This window comes from Dromiciops gliroides, chromosome 2 (genome assembly GCF_019393635.1).
Source record: "Dromiciops gliroides isolate mDroGli1 chromosome 2, mDroGli1.pri, whole genome shotgun sequence".
In the NCBI taxonomy this organism is placed as follows: Eukaryota; Metazoa; Chordata; class Mammalia; order Microbiotheria; family Microbiotheriidae; genus Dromiciops; species Dromiciops gliroides.
Window position 1 is genome coordinate 386,093,776 of NC_057862.1, and position 20,752 is coordinate 386,114,527.

The 20,752-nt window shown below is 38.9% G+C and overlaps 1 protein-coding gene across 1 annotated transcript in view; it reads left to right on the top strand.

Moving 5' to 3' along the window:
* Positions 1 to 20,752, top strand: part of CCDC180 (coiled-coil domain containing 180) — a 122,231-nt gene that overhangs the window by 36,897 nt on the left and 64,582 nt on the right. Inside the window, exons 16-26 of the mRNA XM_043989531.1 lie at positions 2,120 to 2,246; positions 3,857 to 3,896; positions 4,002 to 4,384; positions 8,976 to 9,217; positions 9,918 to 10,093; positions 12,272 to 12,452; positions 13,054 to 13,200; positions 14,254 to 14,398; positions 14,618 to 14,734; positions 16,805 to 16,903; positions 19,937 to 20,032. Of these exons, the coding sequence (XP_043845466.1) occupies positions 2,120 to 2,246; positions 3,857 to 3,896; positions 4,002 to 4,384; positions 8,976 to 9,217; positions 9,918 to 10,093; positions 12,272 to 12,452; positions 13,054 to 13,200; positions 14,254 to 14,398; positions 14,618 to 14,734; positions 16,805 to 16,903; positions 19,937 to 20,032 (1,753 nt within the window). The remainder of the gene's footprint in view (positions 1 to 2,119; positions 2,247 to 3,856; positions 3,897 to 4,001; positions 4,385 to 8,975; positions 9,218 to 9,917; positions 10,094 to 12,271; positions 12,453 to 13,053; positions 13,201 to 14,253; positions 14,399 to 14,617; positions 14,735 to 16,804; positions 16,904 to 19,936; positions 20,033 to 20,752) is intronic.

Consider the following 20,752-nt stretch of genomic DNA (forward strand, 5'->3'; position numbering starts at 1 on the left):
TTCTTCTGAAATCATCCTGCTTGTCATTTCTTATAGCATCCATCGCCATCATATACCACAGCTTGTTCAGCTATTCTCCAATTGATAAGTATCCCTTTGATTTCCAATTCCTATCCACTACAAAAATTGCTGCTACAAATATTTTTGTACAATAGGCCCTTTCTCCTTTTTCTCTCCAAGTGAAAATTTAACCCAGGACTTCCCATATTTCTGCTCCCTATTTTGCCTAAATTCCTCAAGAAGGCCATTTAGTATAGATACCTCCATTTTCTTTCCTCCAACTCTCCAGTTTGGCTACCAACCTATCCAACCTAAACTGCTCTCTCCAAAGTTAATAATGAACTCTTTTTTTTTTTTTTGCGGGGCAATGGGGGTTAAGTGACTTGCCCAGGGTCACACAGCTAGTAAGTGTCTGAGGCCGGATTTGAACTCAGGTACTCCTGAATCCAGGGCCGGTGCTTTATCCACTGCATACCTAGCCGCCCCCAATAATGAACTCTTAATTGTCAAATCTAATAGCCTTTTCTCAAAGACTGCTCCTTCTCAGTTTTCTGTGCTGGATCTTCACGCAGGTCATGCCTGCTAAACATGAGTGTCTGTCTAGGCCTCCTTCTCTTCTACTTCTGTACTATTTCACTTGGAGATCTCATTGGTTCCTGTGGATTCAATTATCACCTCTATTCTGATGTTTCTTAAATCATAACCTCTGTTGCTATCCAGTCTCGAATCTCTAATTATTTATTAGACATCTCAAACTGGATATCCCATAGACACCTTAAATGCAATATGTCTTCCTCCCCAATACCTTCTCCATTCCAAGCTTCCTTAATATTGTTATGGACACCACAAATGTCATCTTTGACTTTTTACTCTCTCTCATATCCTATATCTAATCTGTTGCCAAGACTAGTCAATTTTACCACTGTAATATCTCTTTCTTATACTTTGTTCTCTCCTCTGACACTTTCACCAGCTTGAGGCAGACTTTCATCACCTCACACTTAGACTATTTCTATAGCATGCTAGTGGACCTCCCTGCCACAAGCCTCTCCCTCCTCAAGTCCTTTCTCCACTCGGTTGTCAAAGTGTTTTTCCTGAAACACAGGTCTGATCATATCACTCGGGAAACTCCAGTGGTTCCCTCTTACCTCCAGGATCAAATATAAAATCCTCTGTTTGACATTGAGTCCATCATAACTCGGCTTTTTCTTACTTTTCTAGTCTTCTTTCACCTTACACTTACTCACATACTCTGGATCCAGAGACAATGGCCACCTTGCTGTTCATTGCACAGAAAACTTCATCTCCCTATTCCAGACATTTTCATTTACTGTCCTCCATACCTGGGCAATGCTCTTCTTCTTTCTCTTTGCCTATTGGTTTTCCTGGCTTTCTCTAAGTATCAATTAAGATCTCACCTTCCACAGGAAACCTTCCTCAGTCTCCCTTAATTCTTTCTTTCTGAGAAAAGCCCCTGGGGCAGCTAGGTGGTACAGTGGCCCTGGAGTCAGCAGTACCTGAGTTCAAATCCGGCCTCAGACATTTGACACTTACTAGCTGTGTGACCCTGCGCACGTCACTTAACCCCATTTGCCTCACCAAAAAAAAAAAATAAATAAAAAGCCCCAATATCCCCTCTATATTTCTTGTTTATACACTGATGTTTGCATGTGGTCTTCCCCACTAGATTGAAAGGCCCTTAAAAGCAGGGACTATCTTTTAACTTTTTTTTGAATTCCTAGGGTTGAGCATAATTCTCAGTAGCTGCTTAATCAGTATTGACTGATTGACTGACTTCCTAATCCAGAACTATCTACAATGCCTTGCTGCCTCTCCTGGTATATTTGATCAAGTATCATAACAAGTTCTTAAGTAACCTTTTGGCTATGATTTCTGAGGAAATAAGAGAGAGCCTCCGTTCTTATCATTTAACTTTAAGTATATTAAGACACCCTTATTACCCAAGACTGGAAGATGTATAGAAGATTTCAAGATGCATCAAGCAGCTCTAAGTACAATACAAGGGTTGATTCCCCTGGGTTTATGTATGTTAGTTAGCATTACTTTCTTCCTCCATTCTGTATAAATGCTCCTTAAATAATTTATATGTTTTTAACAGGTATGAAAATTTTCATGATGACCTCATAAATGAAGTAAAAGGCTATCCATTTTCTATACTGAAAGTGTTGCAGGAATACAGCATTTCTATCAGTCGATATTTTAATGTTAGAGAAATCTATGAACAGGTATGAAATTTTAAAAAACAGCATGGGGAAGGTGTGAACATTTATACCTAAAAATATATTTATAAAGTATAAATATTTACATGCAAAATATATTTGTTTGTGAAGGAGCAAAAACAAAGCCACATCTTTGTGGTTAGGCTAGCTTTCAAACACATTCACTTTGTAGATAAAAATTCATTAGTCACCAAAGGCCTTCTAGGATCTAGTATGGTAAAAAACTATCACCAGATGACTCCATAATTGAGATTCTATGCTCAAGAGGGACATCGAAAAAATAATAGAAATGGTAAGAAAAAGAAGTCACAAACCAGTTGTTGTTGTTGTTTGTCCTTCATTCCCGAAGAAGATCATGACAGATGCCATGATTTGCAGTGAATTGGATTTAAGTGAGGCAGGGCTGTGCAGAGCCACCAGTCTCACTCTCCTCCAGAGACATCTGGGTCCAGTTGCAAGATATATTAACAGGACAACTGGAGATGGCCTTGGATGCTGTAAGAGAACTTGGCCTTTTAAGCTAAGACCTTTCACAAGTCTGTTTGCCTGAGGCAATGCCCATTCAATGATTAGGTAAGAAAGGAGGCAAAGAAAGCCTTCTTTTACCTAGTCCAAAAAAACCCCCAAACAAACAGATTTTTTAAAAAGTAAAGTAACATAATATACTTTTTTGTTTCTTTTTATATAAATATTTTATTATTTTCCAGTTACATTTAGAGATAGTTTTCGACATTTGTTTTTATAAGATTTCTAGTTTCAAATTTTTCTCCCTCCCTCCCTTACCTGCCCCCTCCCCAAGACAGCAAGTAATCTGATATAGGTTATATATGTACAATCACAACATAATATACTTTTAGACAAAGGCAAGGGGTACATAATAGGGAATCACAGTTTTATCTACAACCTTCATTTCTGTTCTCTTTCTATGTGGAAATGATAAATTCAGTTGCTTTTAAGTTCAGAATTGTTTAAAATGAGGGAAGAACACAAAAATATTCATTCTCACAAATCAATTTTTAAAGAAAATTTTAAAAAGCAACTTAGAAGTCTGGGCTTTTCTGAAACTCCAACATTACCATATATAATTTTTAATGTATATAGCTTATAATAAAACACTTAAAATAAAAATTCATTAGAAAACACAAAAGAACAAACAAACAAAAGGATGTCCCTGCTTGTCTGAGATAAAGAAACCCATACAGGCAATTCTATTTGGTGCTGGTGATATGCTTTATGTTATTGTATGCTATATATAAATATGATATTTATGTTATTGTATTTTGTTAAATTATAACAAGCATTGCTCAGGCAAATTAATCACTTTGTCTCGAGTTACATTTTCTAAGATGTAAATTCCAACATGCCCTAAAAGGCATAATTGGGACTTTTTTGTAGTTAGATGTTGAGCATTTGCTTAGTCCCATCTATGTGCAGAAGACATGTGTATCAGGTATGCTGATCTAGACTGGAGTATATATAAAGAGTAACTTAGATTTCCCATTTCCTGGAAATTACTCAAATCTCAAAGCAAAACGTTGGTTCAATGAACTAAAATCAACATTGGGAAGAGACTCTTGTTGCTTAAGATTAAATCGTATCTTATTCTTTTGTTTCAGAACATTGATGGTGAGGTGATAATAAAGTTTAGAGATCCAGGTAACATCTTTGCAATGTAGTTTAATCCACGTTACTCTTTACTTTGGGGTTGAGTCCACGTTGGTCATTATTTCTACCCATGTGTTTTATATTTTGGAACAACAGATGAGATTCTAGAAAAGAGTCCCTCATATCTGAAAGATATCATTAAAAAAGTCTTGAAGCTTGAAAAGGAAAGCAAGATGTCTCCTTCTGAGAGTGGTGAGATGACATCCATCAGCAAAAGTAAAAGTAATGTCAACTTCTCGGCAGAAGCAGCAGAGGAAATCCGAGAGCACTCAGTTTTGGAAGGGGAGGAGGATACCAAGAACTTAAAAGAAAGTGTCATAGCGGATAGTGAAAAGGCACAGACCTCCAAAGGGAACCTTCCCCAGGAACCCAAAGAACCGGAGAGTACAGGAGAAAGCTCTGCAGACACTAGCGAATACCTAGAAGACTGGACAGAGAACCAGATGCAGGAAAGCTTTGGAGTTCTGTCCTCCTACGAGGTGAGTTAGGCTACTTTCATTTGCTCCCGGCATGCCTGGAATGCTCTCCCTCTCTGGTGCTCTGACCACCGACCTTCAGGCTTCTTTTAAGACCCATCTAAAGTCTCACCATTTACAGAAAGCCTTCCCTAGCCCTTCTTAACTACTGTGCCTTCTCTCTTTTCATTATCTTCTATTTATACTGTATATAGCTTGCTTTATATATATTTGTTTCTGTGTTGTCTCTCCCATTAGAATGTAAGCTCCTTGAGGGCAGCGAGTCTTTTGTCTCTTTTTGTATTCCCAGTTCTTAGCACAGTGCCTGCAGGCACATAGTAAACACATAATAAATGTTGATTGATTGACTTTGTAATAGTAGATGTACTTTAGGGTTCATGAAAATCATATGATGTTTAGTCCAGTAAAAATCACAAGACTATGCCTTTTTTTAAAGCTTTTATTGATATCTTTCGTTTTTATATTTCCTTTATTTCCATATATATTCCTCTCCTAGTCTCTCTCCAGAGAGCCATGCCTTGAAAATAGAATGAAAAAGGGAAGGGGGAGGTGGTGGTGGTGGTGGTAAGAGTATTTTGGCAAAACTAGGCAACATATCAACTAAGTCTTGTGTTACACATAGTGTTTCATACCCAAAGAAGGCAGGGAAGTAAACTTTTCCCCTCTCTTCTTGAAGGTCAAGCTGGATCACTATAATTACACAGGATTCAGTTTATTTGTTTTTCTATTTATATTGTTGCACACATTATTTTTTTGGTTCTGCTTACTTTACTTTATATCAGTTCATAGATTTTCCCATCTTTCTCTGTGTTCTTTATAGCCATCATTTCTTAAATATTCCATTACATTAATGTACCACTATTTGTTTAGCATTCCACAGTTAATAGGAATTGACTTGGTTTACAATTCTTTGCTACTACCAAAAAATATGCTGCTATTATATGAGTTTTGCTGTAATAGGATCTTTGTTTATTTTGAATTTTTATTCATTTTTTGTGACATTTTAAGTTTTAAATTGTTTCCCTCTCTCCATTTCCACCCTGCACTAGAGAAGACCACCATTTGATACAAATATTTATGTTCATACATATGTAAAACTCTACTATACATACTTCTATCTATCAGTTATTTCTCTAGAGGCAGAGAGCATTTTCCTTCATAGGTCCTTTGTAGTTGATCTGAGTAACTTAGTCATTCACAATATTGTTCTTCTAACAATATTGCTTTTCCTATATACAACATTCTCTTCATGATGTTCATTTCACTCTTCATGATTTCATGCAAATCGTTCCGTTTTTCTGAAATCAACCAGCTCATCGATTTCTTACAGCACAAGGATCCTTATTTTTATACTTACCTTTGATCTCCTAGAGGTCTAATTTTCAAAAACCTATCTGGAGAAAGAGGTAGGTAGGATCCAAGACAACCAGGCTGTTTTATCACTAATTAGAAGTATCAGGCTATCCTTCTGTTTATAGGTTCTTTCTCTGGAGGAGCTCCTACTCACCACTTTAATCCCTTCCCACCAAATGCTGGTTACACAAAAGACTGTCATGAATAACTAGTAAGCCTCTTTATTATAAAAAGTATAAAACAGAAATCAGAAAAGTCACACATATTAGAATATACCACAAAGTATGCATAAGAGTAAACAAGCTCATTATCTGAGAGCAACATAAAGGTCTCATCTTGAACCAGGAGAGAGAAGAATCTTACCAAGAGGAAGTCTGCTCTCAACAGGTGCTACAAGTCAATAGATGTGATAGGAGGGAGGCCAACTTCCTCTACATGTCTTAAGGCTTCTGGGGCTCCATCCTCTCTAGAAGGATCTGTCCAACAGAAATGAAGAAAATCTCTTTTTGTACTCACCCAGCATTAGGGCTCAGCATTCTCTCAGCCAATCAGCAGTCACATCCCCTTACATATACAAAGCACAGCCCCTTCAGGGCATCAGCTGCCAAGAGGACAGAAACATTGCAATAGTATGATTTAGAATCTGGATGTCCTATCTTCATTCCCAATTAAAAATTATATTTTCTATAAAATTTCTATTTATATTATTGTATAAAATATAAAAATTATTTTTATTATATTTCCTTTGGGATTATAGACCTTTTGTTCCACCAAATTAATTTTGTTATCATTTTGTCCACCTCCAAAAGTATTCCTAGGCAGGTTGATTTGTATGGTACCATATCTGTAAAGTAATTTAGGGGGCATTTTCATTATCATATCAATCAATGCAACTCGGCCACAATATCATCGATGCATAAATTTTATTTTGATATCTTTTATTTTTATATCATGCTTTCCAACCTATCTCCCACCATATAGAACCCTATTTTGTAAAAAAGTCAAACCATCTCCCACTTCTCCAACAAAAAAATAGGGAAATCTGTTTCCATCACCTGTTCTTTGGCATCAAGAAAGAGCAGCTAGGTGGTGGTGGACAGAGCACTGGGAGAGTCAGGAAGACCCAAGCTTAAATCTAGCCTCAGATGCTTACTAGCTGTGTGACCCTGGGCAAGTCATTTAACCACTGCCTCAGTTTCTTCATTTGTAAGATGAGGATAACAATAGCACCCACCTCCTGGGGTTGTGAGAATCAAACAAGATAATAATTGTGAAGCACTTAGCACAGTGCCTGGCACATGATAAGTGTTATATAAATATTAGTTATTATTATCATTATCATTATTATTATTACTAGCAAGTGCAATTAATGTGAGTTAGGCTACCATTTAGTGTTGTGATAATTTGCATTATTGTGGTCATTATGTATCTTGTTCTCCTTGTTCCTCTTTTGCTTCATTTCATATAAATCTTCTCAAGTTTCTCTGAATTCCTCAGATTCTGTTTCTTATAAGTAGTATTATAATGCCTTCAAATGCCACAGTTTGTACATCCATTCCCCAATAAACATGCAACTATTTTGCGTCCATATTTTTACTGACCATAAAAAGTATAGCTATGAGTGATTTGTTATGCCTGTAGCCCTTATTTCTAACTTTGATCTCCTTGAAGCAAATGCCCAGTAGAGGGATCACTGCATCAAAGGGTATGAACAATTTAGTGGTTTTTCTGGCATAATTCCAAATTGTTTCTCAAGACAGACCAAGTCACAACTCCACCAATCATGGAGGCTATTTTCCCATAGTCCCTCCAACATCAACCATTCTGTCTTTTATTATCTTGGCTGAAATGAACTGACAGTTATAATACTCTATAATCATAATATGGCAAATATTGATAATATTGACTTATTTTTAGCAATGGGAACATAAGATAAAAAGGAAATTGAGGAAAATGTATTCAAGATCCTAAAGCATATTGACTCAAAAGTTTAGACATCTCCCCTCCCCGCAAAAGGCAAAATAGAGAAATAGAATAAACTGCAGATTCAACCACTGTAGCCATAGGGACCAAGGGCTAAGCAGTAAGACATTGAAGACTAGGGGAGGAGGAATGACTTGACCAAAATCACAGAGTTTTTTAGTTGCAAAGTTGAGACTAGAATCTAGGACTCCCTTTGGTATCCTATTTACAATGTTCTTTACATTACATCGCACTGCTACCTTTATAGAAATCCTCTGAAAAGATCATTCAGTGACCTGCCCAAGGTCACACAGCGTAATATGTTTCATGGGTATGACTTGAACCCAGGTCTTCCTGACTCTATGGCCAGTTCTCTGTCTACTAGGCCATGATCATCTCACTTTACACATCATAGATACTTAATAAATGCTTGTCGGATTGTATCACATTGGATTGGACTGGTTTGGAAAAGGCTTCTAGGGAGTGGAAACAATGGTTTGTATTAAGCATCATGGATGGGATTCTGTCTTGCTCTTGGAATGTGTCATTACCCTGTAGAATGAGCTTTTTACTCCCTTGTAACAGAATCCCTGTCCCTTTCCACAAAGCATTGCTATACTCACTGCCCTGGGAAGCCCACTGGGGATATAACGGAAAGTAAGTTCTTGTTGGCCTTTAGCATTAATATCATACTTAATCGAGTTGTTATGTTGCCTCATGGTCACATCTGAACTTGATGTGTTGGCATTGAGATTTTCACATTAAAAAAATCTTGTTCATTTGGTGTCTTTCCTTTCCTCAATCACCCCTCCCTTTGGGTATGGTAATGAAAATTGTTATTATAATGCTACTAACTATGAATCTTGATATGAATCTTGAGTATAAATGCTAGTAAAGGATGATCCTTGGGTGATTTACCCTTGCACCTATTTGTGCCCGAAGCAAGCTGCACAAAACGCATAGTTCATTTGAAAGGTTTGTCAGAGACCCCAGACACTACTTAATGGCTGTTGACTAGGAGGAGGAGCAGGGCTGATGCTAGGCTAGGTCAAAGCTCACCTGAGGTGTAGGGGAAGAAAAGGACACTACTTTACCATTTCCTGTTATTTGCTAACTAGGTGCTGAGCTCAATTGTTTCTACCTCCTGAAGGACCAAAAGTGTTCTCAGTGCCCTCTAAATTTTAGTGCCCTGGGGAAAAGTCCCAGTCACTCTACTCTAGTTATAGCTTTGCTACAAATTTCATGCTTCTTATATGCTAAAGCCATCTTACCTGTCTAGATTCAACCTGAGAATATATCAGAGGAGGAGAGTATAATTGAAAGCTCTGATGAAGAGTTGGAGTCCTTCATAACTTCCAGTGGGAACAAGTATTTGGTCTTTTCACTTCCTGAAGAAGCTGAAAATAAAGTGCTCCATACTACCTTATCTGATGAGTCACCAGAAGATGCTCCTCTCAATACTGCCACATGCCTAGAACATGTGATTTTACCACCCCAACTGTTTTCAAGACTAAAAAAACAGTGAGTAGGAGCATCCTTCCTTCAATATTTTAAACTGGGATTTGTTGGGGGGGGGACTTTAAAATGTTGAAAATTTAGAAAAGATGCATCTGAAATAAGTGAGCGAAGGCGATGCTCTTCTGAGTTGGGGAGGAATGATTTAGATGGCAAAACAAAATAAAACAAAATACAGCAGCCTCTCTAGAAATTATTTACACTCATTGGTTTGTTAATTGCCTTCAAGCCATAGATAGGAAGCCCAGCTTCCAGCCATGACCTTTACCTGCTGGGAGAAAGTTGCTTTCTTCAAAGCTCCTGCATGATTTCTTCTTCCTCATATCATTTTGTATATACTTCTTTGTTTTCTCAGTAGAATGCAAGTTCACTGAAGGTAGGAGATGGTATTTTTTCATTGTTTTTGTGTATCTTCAGTGTCTTGCATGTAGTAGGCACTTAATGAATGCTTGTTGAATTGAATTAAGGCATGTGGAAGGGTTGTGGCTTTGGCTATAACCTTGCAAAGCCTTTTGCAAAGTCCATCTGCTGAGGATTGCTGAAATGGAACCCACAATTTTTTAAAGCATTTATCAGATAAATTCTGTTCCCTCCATGTGACTTTACTGTGTTTTTATATGTTTCCTATATTGACTTATCTGAAAATGAAAGTCCAGATCATGGAAGAGTATCTTCTAAACTAGGTTATTTTTTTTCTTCATCCCAGAATCCGCTATGACTTTTTTGAATGCCTTGAGAAGTGGTTTGGCCAATCCTTGACCAATTCCAAGATCCTTGTCGCTGCAAAGACTGAAGAGCTGGATTCAGAGCTGGAGCTGCGTCTCCACTTACATAAACCAAGGATGAAACGCATAAAGACAGACATCCACAATGTCAGAGCAGGTACAATGCCACTTTCCCTCAATTCTTTCCAAAGAAGCAGGATTGCATAGTAAAAGAATAATAAATCTAGAGTCAGAGAACCCATATTCTAATCTGAGTTCTGCCACTAGTTAGTTACCTGTGTGACCATAGGCACTTCCCTTCTCTTGACCTCAGTTTTCTCACCTATAAAATGAGAGGCTTAGATTAGAGGACCTCCAAGGTCCCTTTGAGCTCTAGATCTATGACCCTATGAAAAGTGCCTGTGTGAGATTTTTCCTGGAATTCTGGTTATACTTTGTTAATTACATCCATTTGTCTAACACTTGTAGTCTATTTAGCACCTTTTAGCAAACTGTGAAAAAGTGACTGTGAATTTACAACTTGTCTGAAGTGTTCCCAGAAAGGGTGATAACGTTTTGTGTCTTTTGACTACATTAAGAAATTAAAGTCTTTTAAATGAGAGCCTTCATTGATGTGTGAATACAACTCTCATACTTCCCTCCAGTTCTGCAGAGATTGCACACCTAGTTTCTTCTGGACTTGAAGCTACAGGACTATTTTGCTATAGCTTCAGTGGAGGATAAGAAATGCAGGGATGGAATTGAGGTCCTCAGTGGGGGAGAGGGTATGCCTATTCCACTGAGATGCCAGAGCCGTCAAAGTGTTATGTGTACCTAAAATGGTATTGTTTTTCAATCAGATGCTGGACTGGTTTGCTATTTTCTTCTCCAGCTCATTTTTTAGATGAGGAACTGAGGCAAACAGGGTTAAGTGACTTGCCCTGTCACACAGCTAGTGTCTGAGGCCATATTTGAATTCCTGATTCCAAGGCCAGTACTCTTTCCACTGCAGCTTTGTATGTGAAGTCTAAATGCCCAGTGAATCAGGGAGATAGAAATCTCTTTAGTGGAGAGCTGCAGGACCTGCAAGAGGTTGGCTTCAGAACTCTTCCATTTGAATCACAGAATTCCATAGCTGGATGGGGCCTCAGAGGTCAGCCAGTCCAACCCCCTTTTATAATTTAAGTAAACATAGCATTTGCTATGTAGAAAGCCTGTGCTAGGCACTTGGGCAGCCAAGGAAAAAAAATAAGATAATCTCTATCTACCTTGGAGTTACTGGAAATAAAGTGTTTTGAAACCTTAGAACACGATAGAGATAGGGCATTGTTTTACCTTGGTGTACATTATTCACTTCTCATTCCATTCCATTTCATTTCATTCCATTTCTTTTTTTTGTGGGGCAATGAGGGTTAAAGTGACTTGCCCAGGGTCACACAGCTAGTAAGTGTCAAGTGTCTGAGGCTGGATTTGAACTCAGGTTCTCCTGAATCCAGGGCTGGGGCTTTATCCACTGTGCCACCTAGCTGCTCCCACTTCTCATTTCTTTGAGAAATGTCCACTCTCTCCTACTCCTGACCCTTCAGAGACAGAGACAGAGACAGAGAGAGACTGTCTTTTTCAGGGACAGTTACAGCCCCAATCAGTCTGTGGATCAGAATAAACTGGTGATTTTTGTCTGATACTACAGGTATACATCTCAGCCATACTAAAGTCCTTGAATAAAAATATCATATTCTGATCATAGGAACACAGAGATCTAGAGTCAGGAAGAACCTCAGAGACCATCTAGCCCAGTCCTTTTGTTTTATAGTTAAGGATACTAAGGGCCATGGATGCTAAGTGACACCCAGGTTATAAACATCCAAGGCAGGATTTGAATACACATCCTCTTGACTCCAGAGCCCATGTTCTTTCCTCTTGCACTACCTAACATTTTTCATTGTGGGTGGTCTTCTTCTTCTTCTTCTTCTTCTTCTTCTTCTTCTTCTTCTTCTTCTTCTTCTTCTTCTTCTTCTTCTTCTTCTTCTTCTTCTTCTTCTTCTTCTTCTTCTTCTTCTTCTTCTTTGGCAATTGGGGTTAAGTGACTTGCCCAGGGTCAGCTAGTAAGTGTTAAGTGTCTGAGGTCGGATTTGAACTCAGGTCCTTCTGACTCCAGTGCTGGTGCTCTATCCACTGTGCCACCTAGCTGCCCCGTGGGTCTTCTTTTTGAACCTGAACTTCCTTACTAATTTTTTGGTGCATGAATGCTATCATTCGTCACTGCTTGGAAATCTATTTGTTCCCCCAGTCTACTTGGGAATGAACTGCCAAGAGAGATTGCAAGGCTCACACGTGCCCCATCTTTCCTTTGCAGCTGAGTTATTGTTTCACCAAGAACGTCTCGATCGTCACTGTGCCAGCATCTTGGAAACACTGAAGAGAGAGAGGATACTGTTCTATAAATTCAATGAAGAACAAAACACCAAGAGCAAAAACTTCCGGAACTGGATGGCTGGCATAGAGCAAGCCTTCCTCAACTCCACCACAAGTCGGAAGTAAGGGAGCCAACCCTCTCCCCAGATCAGCAGCCGTCCTCAAAAGAATTCTATTAGGCTGTAGACACAGAATTACTGGTCTTAACTTCCAGGGGAAGACTAGAACTAGGCATTTACTATACAGGCACAATCCAATCATTCTCCTTTGTTTTAACCTAAAGACCTAGTTTGAAACATCTCCTTTCCCAAAGTCCTCTTCTGATGCTTTGTCAGCTGAGTGTAAAGTATATTTTCTAACTATTGTGTTCACCAGTGCCACCACTGTATCAAAAAGCATTTTGAGAAACCTTTTATTTAAAAGTACTATTGTAAACACTTAGCTTTGAACATTGTGTTCAAATCAATAAGGAAGCAGTAGCCATGGGTTGTCCTGCTTCTGATAACAGTTGAATTGGTTTCAGGAAAGTGAGTTTCATGAAAATGAAATCAATGGCAGAAAACTGGTGGGCTAATTGGGACACTTGTAGTTGACAATTAAGCACTCAAAATTTTCATGTGTGTGATTGGGAGCCAGTGTTTTGGGATCATGATCTGACAGAAGAGCAGAGCACCACTCCCCAGAAATTTACATTCTCTCAAAATGGGCTTTCTTTTCTCACAGCCTGACTCTATTCAGCTCCAATCTGCACAGAGAGCTACTCTCTTACGTGGATGTCATGCAGGTGTCCCTCCGTGGTTTCCGACAATATCTAGAAGAAAACATGGAGAAACTCCGACTTGCAAATATGGATTTTCTTAAAAAATGCAGGTAAAAACTGATGTGGATTTGTTCTCAACGATCTCTCTTTTTTTTATAGAGTTTTCCTTCTCCCTCTTCCCTCCCACCCCCAATCTTGACATAAACATAAACGTAGTAAGCATTAATTTCTCCTTTTACAAATAAGAGGAAGTGTGGTGTAGTCAGTTGGTCAATAATAACCATTTATTAAGTGCCTACTTGTGCCAGGCACTGTGCTAAGCCCTGGGGACCTAAAGAAAGGTAAAAGACAGCCTCTACTCTCAAGGAGATTCCAGCCACTGGAGATTCCAACGGTGCAAACAATATGCAAACATCTGTGTGCAGTTGAGCCAGTTGGAGGATAAATTGGAAATAATCAGCAGAGATCAGGCACTAGAATTAAGGGAGATGAGCAAAGGGGGATTCTAAATTCTGAGACTCGAAGGCAGTCAGGAAAGCCATGAGGCAGAGGCGAAGAGGAGGAGGAGGAAGGATGATGATGATGATTCCAGGAATTGGGGAAAGACAGCCAGAGAGAATGCCTGGAGCTAAAAGATGAAGTAGTAGGTAAAGAGGTGGCCTTCAAAGCCAGGCAGATGTAGGATCTGGCTATGTGGGCCCAGTCAAATCATTAGCTTTCTAAGACAGGGGTCTGAATGCCAAATCCTTCTCAGTGCCTGTTTTTATATAGCCTGCAAGCTAAGAGTAACTCTTAAAATTTCAAATCCAATAAAACTTTTTAAAAAAAAAATGCAAAAAAACTATTCTTAGCTTCCTGTGCAAAAACAGATGGGAGGCCAGATTTGCTCTCAGGCCAAAGTTTGTGGAACCCTACCCTCCCACCTTTCCATGCTGCTCTAAGGAGATAAATAAGGTATCAACCTGCCTTGGTAGGGGAAGTGCCTCACCAGGAAACTAGCCCCATCTACCTATGAAACTTCAAATTCTGCCTCTATCCTTTCTCTCCAGATAGGGCAGCCTACAGGCATTTTCCTTGATTCTAGCCCTCCTATCTGGTAACTAGAAAGTTCAAGAAGGGTAAGATGTTCTGAGTCAATGACTTTTATTCTGACTTACTTTTAGATTGTTTTCAGAGGGAGGGAACTTCTCCCCTGATGAATTGACTTCATTTTGTAGTCGACTAGAAAAGGAATCCTTACGGATTGAATTTGTTGAGACTTTTATCATGATGAAAATGGAGAAAATGGAGAATGAATACATAGAGCAGGTGAGCACATCTTTCTTGGAGTTCAAATGCACTAATCATAGACATTCTGCCATTATTCTAATGTAAAAGTAATATCTTCTGGCTTTTAAAATTTAAGAGTATATGGATTGTTTGTTTTAAATTCAGGCAGGAAATTCACATCAATTTCTTCCCTATAACTGTTTGGAAAAATTAGAATTAGGCCTACTAGTGTCTCTACTTTTTAATTTTTCTTTGTAGGCAAATGAGATCATCAACAAATTTGAAAGTAAATTCCACAACCTATCAGTGGATCTCATTTTTGTAGAGAAAATCCAGCGATTCTTGACAAATCTGCAAGTGAATATCAAGGCAGAGGTAGAATTTCTTATTTCTTTTACTGATGGGTTGATGTCATTTATTTTATCTTGGGGGTATCTGGCCAGCTGTGGAGAGAAGTAGGTAATGTTGGTAAGGAAGGGAACGTAAGACCCTTTGAGGAATTTCAGAAATGAGTGACTAACTCTACCTACAGTTTCAAGGTTGTACTGGACATGGCCAACCTTGTGCCTTAGTTGGACTCTGGTGTCAACTTCTTCTTTTTCAACTTTGTGAAGGCTCGACTCTGGAAAAAAATTGGGAGGGAAGAGGGACATTTTTTTTCCTTTTTTTTTTTTTTGTGAGGTGATTGGGGTTAAGTGACTTGCCCAGGGTCACACAGCTAGTAAATGTTAAGTGTCTGAGTTCAGATTTGAACTCAGGTCCTCCTGAATCCAAGGCCAGTGCTCTATCCACTGCAGCACCTAGCTGCCCCTAAGAGGGACATTTTCAATAGCTACCCTAAGGATCAACAAATGAATGGCATGAAGTGACATAGAATGAATTGGTTTTGCCTGTGCCTTATCAGATTACTTGACTAGAACAAGGTACTCATGACCTGAGTTCAATTTCCAAAGGTAGAGTTAACCTTGAGAATCCCTTTGGGGCGTCACAGACTAGTCCAACTATCTATCTGCCATTGTCTGCCATTGTCTGCCATTGGACATAGCAAGGCAAGTTGGAGTGGACCAGCAGTTGATTACAACCAACATTTTAGAAAAACAACTCAAAGTTTCCCTTATAGCTGGTAGTCAATATTATCTTCACATGTGAAAGGCAGTATGGTTGGGACAGGTATGATGTCTAGTTATGGTTAGTGGAACACATAACAAATGTTATTTGCTTGACGAATATTGAGTCATCCATTTTAATGTATAAGAGAGTCACGACCTCCCTTGGTCAACCCTCAAAGAATTTTACACATGGCATCTCCTACCCCAAACCACTGTAGTTCTAACCCCCAACTCTAGCCCAATGCTCCCATTTTACATATTGAAAAATGGGGCTCCTGTGGATGAAGTACCTCAAGATGATACACTTATTTAGTGGCAGAGCCTGCACTAGATCCTAAATCTTGTGATTGCCAGGCTAGTACCTGTTAATAATCTGATATTCTTTTGGTAAATGTTAAGGTATTATAGTGGGAGGTCCTTTAAAAGGGCCAGGGTCGTCCTTTCAGCTTTTGATCCCCCATTTTAAATGAAGATATATATATATATATATATAGTTTGTTTGTTTGTTTTGTTTTGGAGGGGCAATGAGAGTTAAGTGACTTGCCCAAGGTCACACAGCTAGTAAGTGTCAAGTGTTTGAAGCTGGATTTGAACTCAGATCCTCCTGAATCCAGGGCTGGTGCTTTATCCACTGCACCACCTAGCTGCCCTCGAAGATATATATATATATATGTATATATATATATATATGTATATGTACATATATATTTAATTTTTAAATGAAGACATATAAAAATTAACAAGGTCCCTTTGGTCTGATCTGGACCTATGATTTCGTTGGTATACAGAAATTCCTATTTGAGGAAAACCTAACAATGAAGATGAGCAGTTATTCTTCAACTTAGAGTCTTAGAAAATTGCCTAGGACCCATTAAATAACTTGCTCAGGTCCATAAATAACTTGCCCAAAGCAACACAGCCAGTATAAAGGTAAGACATGAACTCAGGTCTACCTGATTCCTAGACCGGCTCTGTATCCATCATGCCAACAGAACACACACCTACACACTCAAAAGAAACATCATTTAAATAATGTTTTTAACCTAACAAATGCTTTTCGTTGTTTCTCTGCCAAGGTACTAATTAGTGAGGAATAATCTAGTTCTTATGTGACGTCACAAATGATGTTAAGTATGACAAGATCCTTCATACTTTTTTTGTCCTACACGTAGTTGAATGTGCCAGTGTTTTACCTGCTAAATTTGAACTTAAATTTGAGGAGAGTAAAATAACTTATTTTCACATGTTAATTCCTTTACCAGAAAATGTGTTTTAATGTATTCTTAGCTCCAGATTCTCCTTCTAGAAAAAAAAGTCTAGTCCTCTTCTTTTCCAGGTGTCCAAATCTAATTTTCAAACTGAGATGCTCAATAACGCTCTGCAAGAACTTCGCCACAAGATACGTATTTGTGGTCAAGAATTTGTGGACCAAAAAGTAAGTGCCCTGTCCTTTTTCCTGTGCCTATTAGGCTGTGAATCTGAGAGGTACCTACTGATAGAAATATAATTCTAAGGAGACTTGACTTATAATCTGTATCTAGATTCTGGTAAGTCTCAGCCCTGGCTGATAAGACTCTGAGTCTCCTCTTGGGCTTCACTTTTTTTTTTTTTTTGGTGAGGCAATTGGGGTTAAGTGACTTGCCCAGGGTCACACAGCTAGTAAGTGTCAAGGGTCTGAAGCCGAATTTGAACCCAGGTCCTCCTGAATCCAGGGCCGGTGCTCTATCCACTGTGCCACCTAGCTGCCCTGGGCTTCACTTTTTTATTTCTTGAAATCAGTTGAGAATAGAGGGCATTGCCCTCCTAGGGAAAAAAATATGTGGTCCTTGATACAAGCCTCAGTGATACTACTTTTGAAATGTGAAATCAAATTAATGTGATGGCTTTAACTTCATCTCTGTCATAAAAATCTTATCGCTAGTTTAATATAATGAATAATTTCTGTCCTAGGAGGGCCTAGGACTAGAATATTCTAGAAATCTTGACCCCTTTCCCTTTATAGTACATGGGGAGAGGTAGCACAGTGGATAAAGCGCCAGCCCTGGATTCAGGAGGACCCAAGTTCAAATCCAGCCTCAGACACTTGACACTTAGTAGCTGTGTAAGGGGCTAAAATTCTAGCTATACTGTCCAAAATATCTAATGAGTGGTTGCCAATAAATTAGAAGCTTTAGCAAGAGTATTTAAGTATTTATTAAAGAGCATTAGGATCTAATGATCAGAGAGAAAGGTAAAAATTTAACTATTTCTAAGAGACTCCATCATCTGACCTGCCATGGCGAGGTCAGGAACAAAAAGCCCCAATGCTTCCTATGAAACTAGGAACATCCCCCATCCACATGAACACACACAGCTCCAAGCTAATTGGCTGGTAGCTTTGATTAACAGTACCCACAAGCAAACGTCACTTCCTGATGCCAAGGAAAGCCGCATGGCTTGCCCTTGGATACCTTCTCCTCATGGCGGAGCTTTCCTACAGTAACTCTCCAGCAGGTGGTGTCATTCCAACCATTATAGCTGTGTGACCCTGGGCAAGTCACTTAACCCTCACTGCCTCACAAAAAACCAAACAAACAAAATATAGTACATGGGGAGAAAGGGGATAAAAAGGTTCCAACTAGAAAAATACTAAAGCCCAAAGGATTGTCTAGGCTCTCAGGATAGATGAAGGGACATGACCACTTATGGGCTTTGAGAGTCCTTTGTATTTTCTGTTATATGAAATAAAACCTGCCTTATAGTAGATATTTCAATGGCCTGCATGCTTACCTGGAAACTGAGACATGAGTCCAATTCTGATGTTCTCAGGGCAAACCCTGAGAGTGAGGACATGAATTTGTGAGTCCAAAGCTGTGGCTCTGAGCTATGGGTAATGCTTTTTCCCCCATTAATCTTCCAGCCAGCTGCTTTGTTGATGGTTTTTTGTTTATTTGTTGAGTTTTGTTGAGTTTTTAGGTTTATGTTTTTGTTTTGTTTGTTGCAAATTTGGTCTTGCTGTAATCTCTCTAAAATGGCATTAATTGATCCAAGTGCTAAGGAAGGAATTTTATGGCAACCCTACAGAAAGAATGTTAAATGTTATCCATATCCTCAACTCTCCAACATCTAGTCCGAATAGGATTTTTTTTTTCAAAGCAGATATTGGCAGAGGAGACAGAAGCCCTGGAAGGTATAAAAATTAAGTGCTTTTTTTTTTTTAATGATAAGCCTACATACTTATACCATTTTAGAATTGTTTGGGGTTGCAAAGAAAATCCTATGTAGGTTCTTTGGGGTTTTTTTGTTTTGGTTTGTTTTGGCTTTTGGTGAGGCAGTTGAGGTTAAGTGACTTGCCCAGGGTCACACAACTAGTAAGTGTCAAGTGTCTGAGGCTGGATTTGAACTCAGGTCCTCCTGAATCCAGAGCCACTGCGTTATCCACTGTGCCACCTAGCTGCCCTATATGTAGGGTTTATTTTGGGTCATTTCTTCAAAGCCCTTTGCACCTCTGCTCAGTGTAGGCAGTTTTTAACTGAAAGAAGCAGATACATCACTCAGTGTATTGCCTTGATTTTTGCAAGTAAATATTATCTTTATTTAGAAAATAGCATATTCCTGGTTTCTTCATTTTTCTTCTTATGAATGTGAAATACTTCATGAGCAAAAATTAAGACAGACATTTCTAAAAACCAATCAAGTCCCTTGTCACTAATTGAATCACTAGTGGGGGCAGCTAGGTGGCACAGTAGATAAAGCACGGGTCCTGGATTCAGGAAGACCTGAGTTCAAATCCGGCTTTAGACACTTAACACTTACTAGCTGTGTGACCCTGGGCAAGTCACTTAACCCCCATTGCCCCGCAAAAAAAGAAAAGAAAAGAAAAGAAAAAAAATTAATCACTAGTAGCTCCCATTTTCTAAATATTTACTTGTTTTTCTTTCTCCCAAGTTTTTCTAATAATTTTTAGCCTCATTTATTGAAATCATATGTTCAGCTACCATTTAAAATATAGTTGCCAATTACTTCACATCTCTTCAACTCACTCTGAACACAGAACGTTCTAAAGATGTTTTTTAATGCTCCAGACCTGAGCTATCTTTGTGTCCCAAGTTTTCTTTAGTGTCCTTTCTCTGCTGTCTTCTCTGAATACTCTCAGAACTGTCATAAGGGATATGTGTAGAGTGGACCCAACTGTTCCTCCCCAGGCTTTTCTCTCTTCTCCCTCCTCTAAGTAGCTCCAAAACTAACTTTTTTAAAGGATGCATTTTGTGTAATGTAACTTCTCACATAAGCTGTTCCTAACATACTTGGCCAAGACCCTTTCTCTCCAGGTGAACAAGCACTCAGTTTTGCCACTTGACTTCTTAAAGGACCCAAATATAGAACCCAAATATTTTGAAATAGCTAAACATTTATTCCTATTCATTGTAAAAAAAACCAACCCTATTTTTAAAAAATCTCTCTACTTATTTTCATTATCCCATGTCAGACTGTGAATGCAGAAGACTTATACAACTTTTCCAGACAGGTGGTGGAAAAACTAACCCAAAGGATTCAGTATCTCAATTGCCATTTGGATAACCAGGTAATAATTGTATCTCTTTTCCTAGGAAAGATGTGATTTAGCACTTCTGCATTTTCCAATTCTGGATGCTGTATAGGATATCTTTTTTTTTTTTTTTTTTTTTTTGCGTGGTGCAGTGAGGGTTAAGTGACTTGCCCAGGGTCACACAGCTAGTACGTATCATGTGTTTGAGATCAGATTTGAACTCAGGTCCTCCTGAATCCAGGGCTGGGTGCTTTATCCACTGTGCCACCTAGTTGCCCCCCTAGGATATCTTTTAATTGGGGAATAAGTTGCCTAATTACCCTAAAAGATAATGCAGGATTAAATAAATCTTGCATGATCCATTAGGTAATCAACAAGTGTTTATTTAAGTCGTTACTATGTGACAGACACTGTGCTAAGCACTGGAAATATAAATACAAATAAAAAGACAGCCCCTGCCCTCACAGAGCTTACACTCTGATGGAGGAAGACAACACATAAAAGGAAGCAAATGGAATTAGAGGGGATGAGACAAGGGCATTACAGAGAAAACCCAAACAGTCAAGAGGGTAGCCTGGAGGGTACTAAAGGCATGACTGGCCTGAGCTTCCTCCTTAAAATGTAGGTTCTGTGAGGAATCAGCCAATTGGAGGGAGAGGTCAAAGGACAGAAGGTACTTCTAATAGGTAAAATCAGGAATTGGGGCAAGCCTCCAGGGTGAAGAGGTATCTGGGGGCATCCTGTAGATAGTCTTGG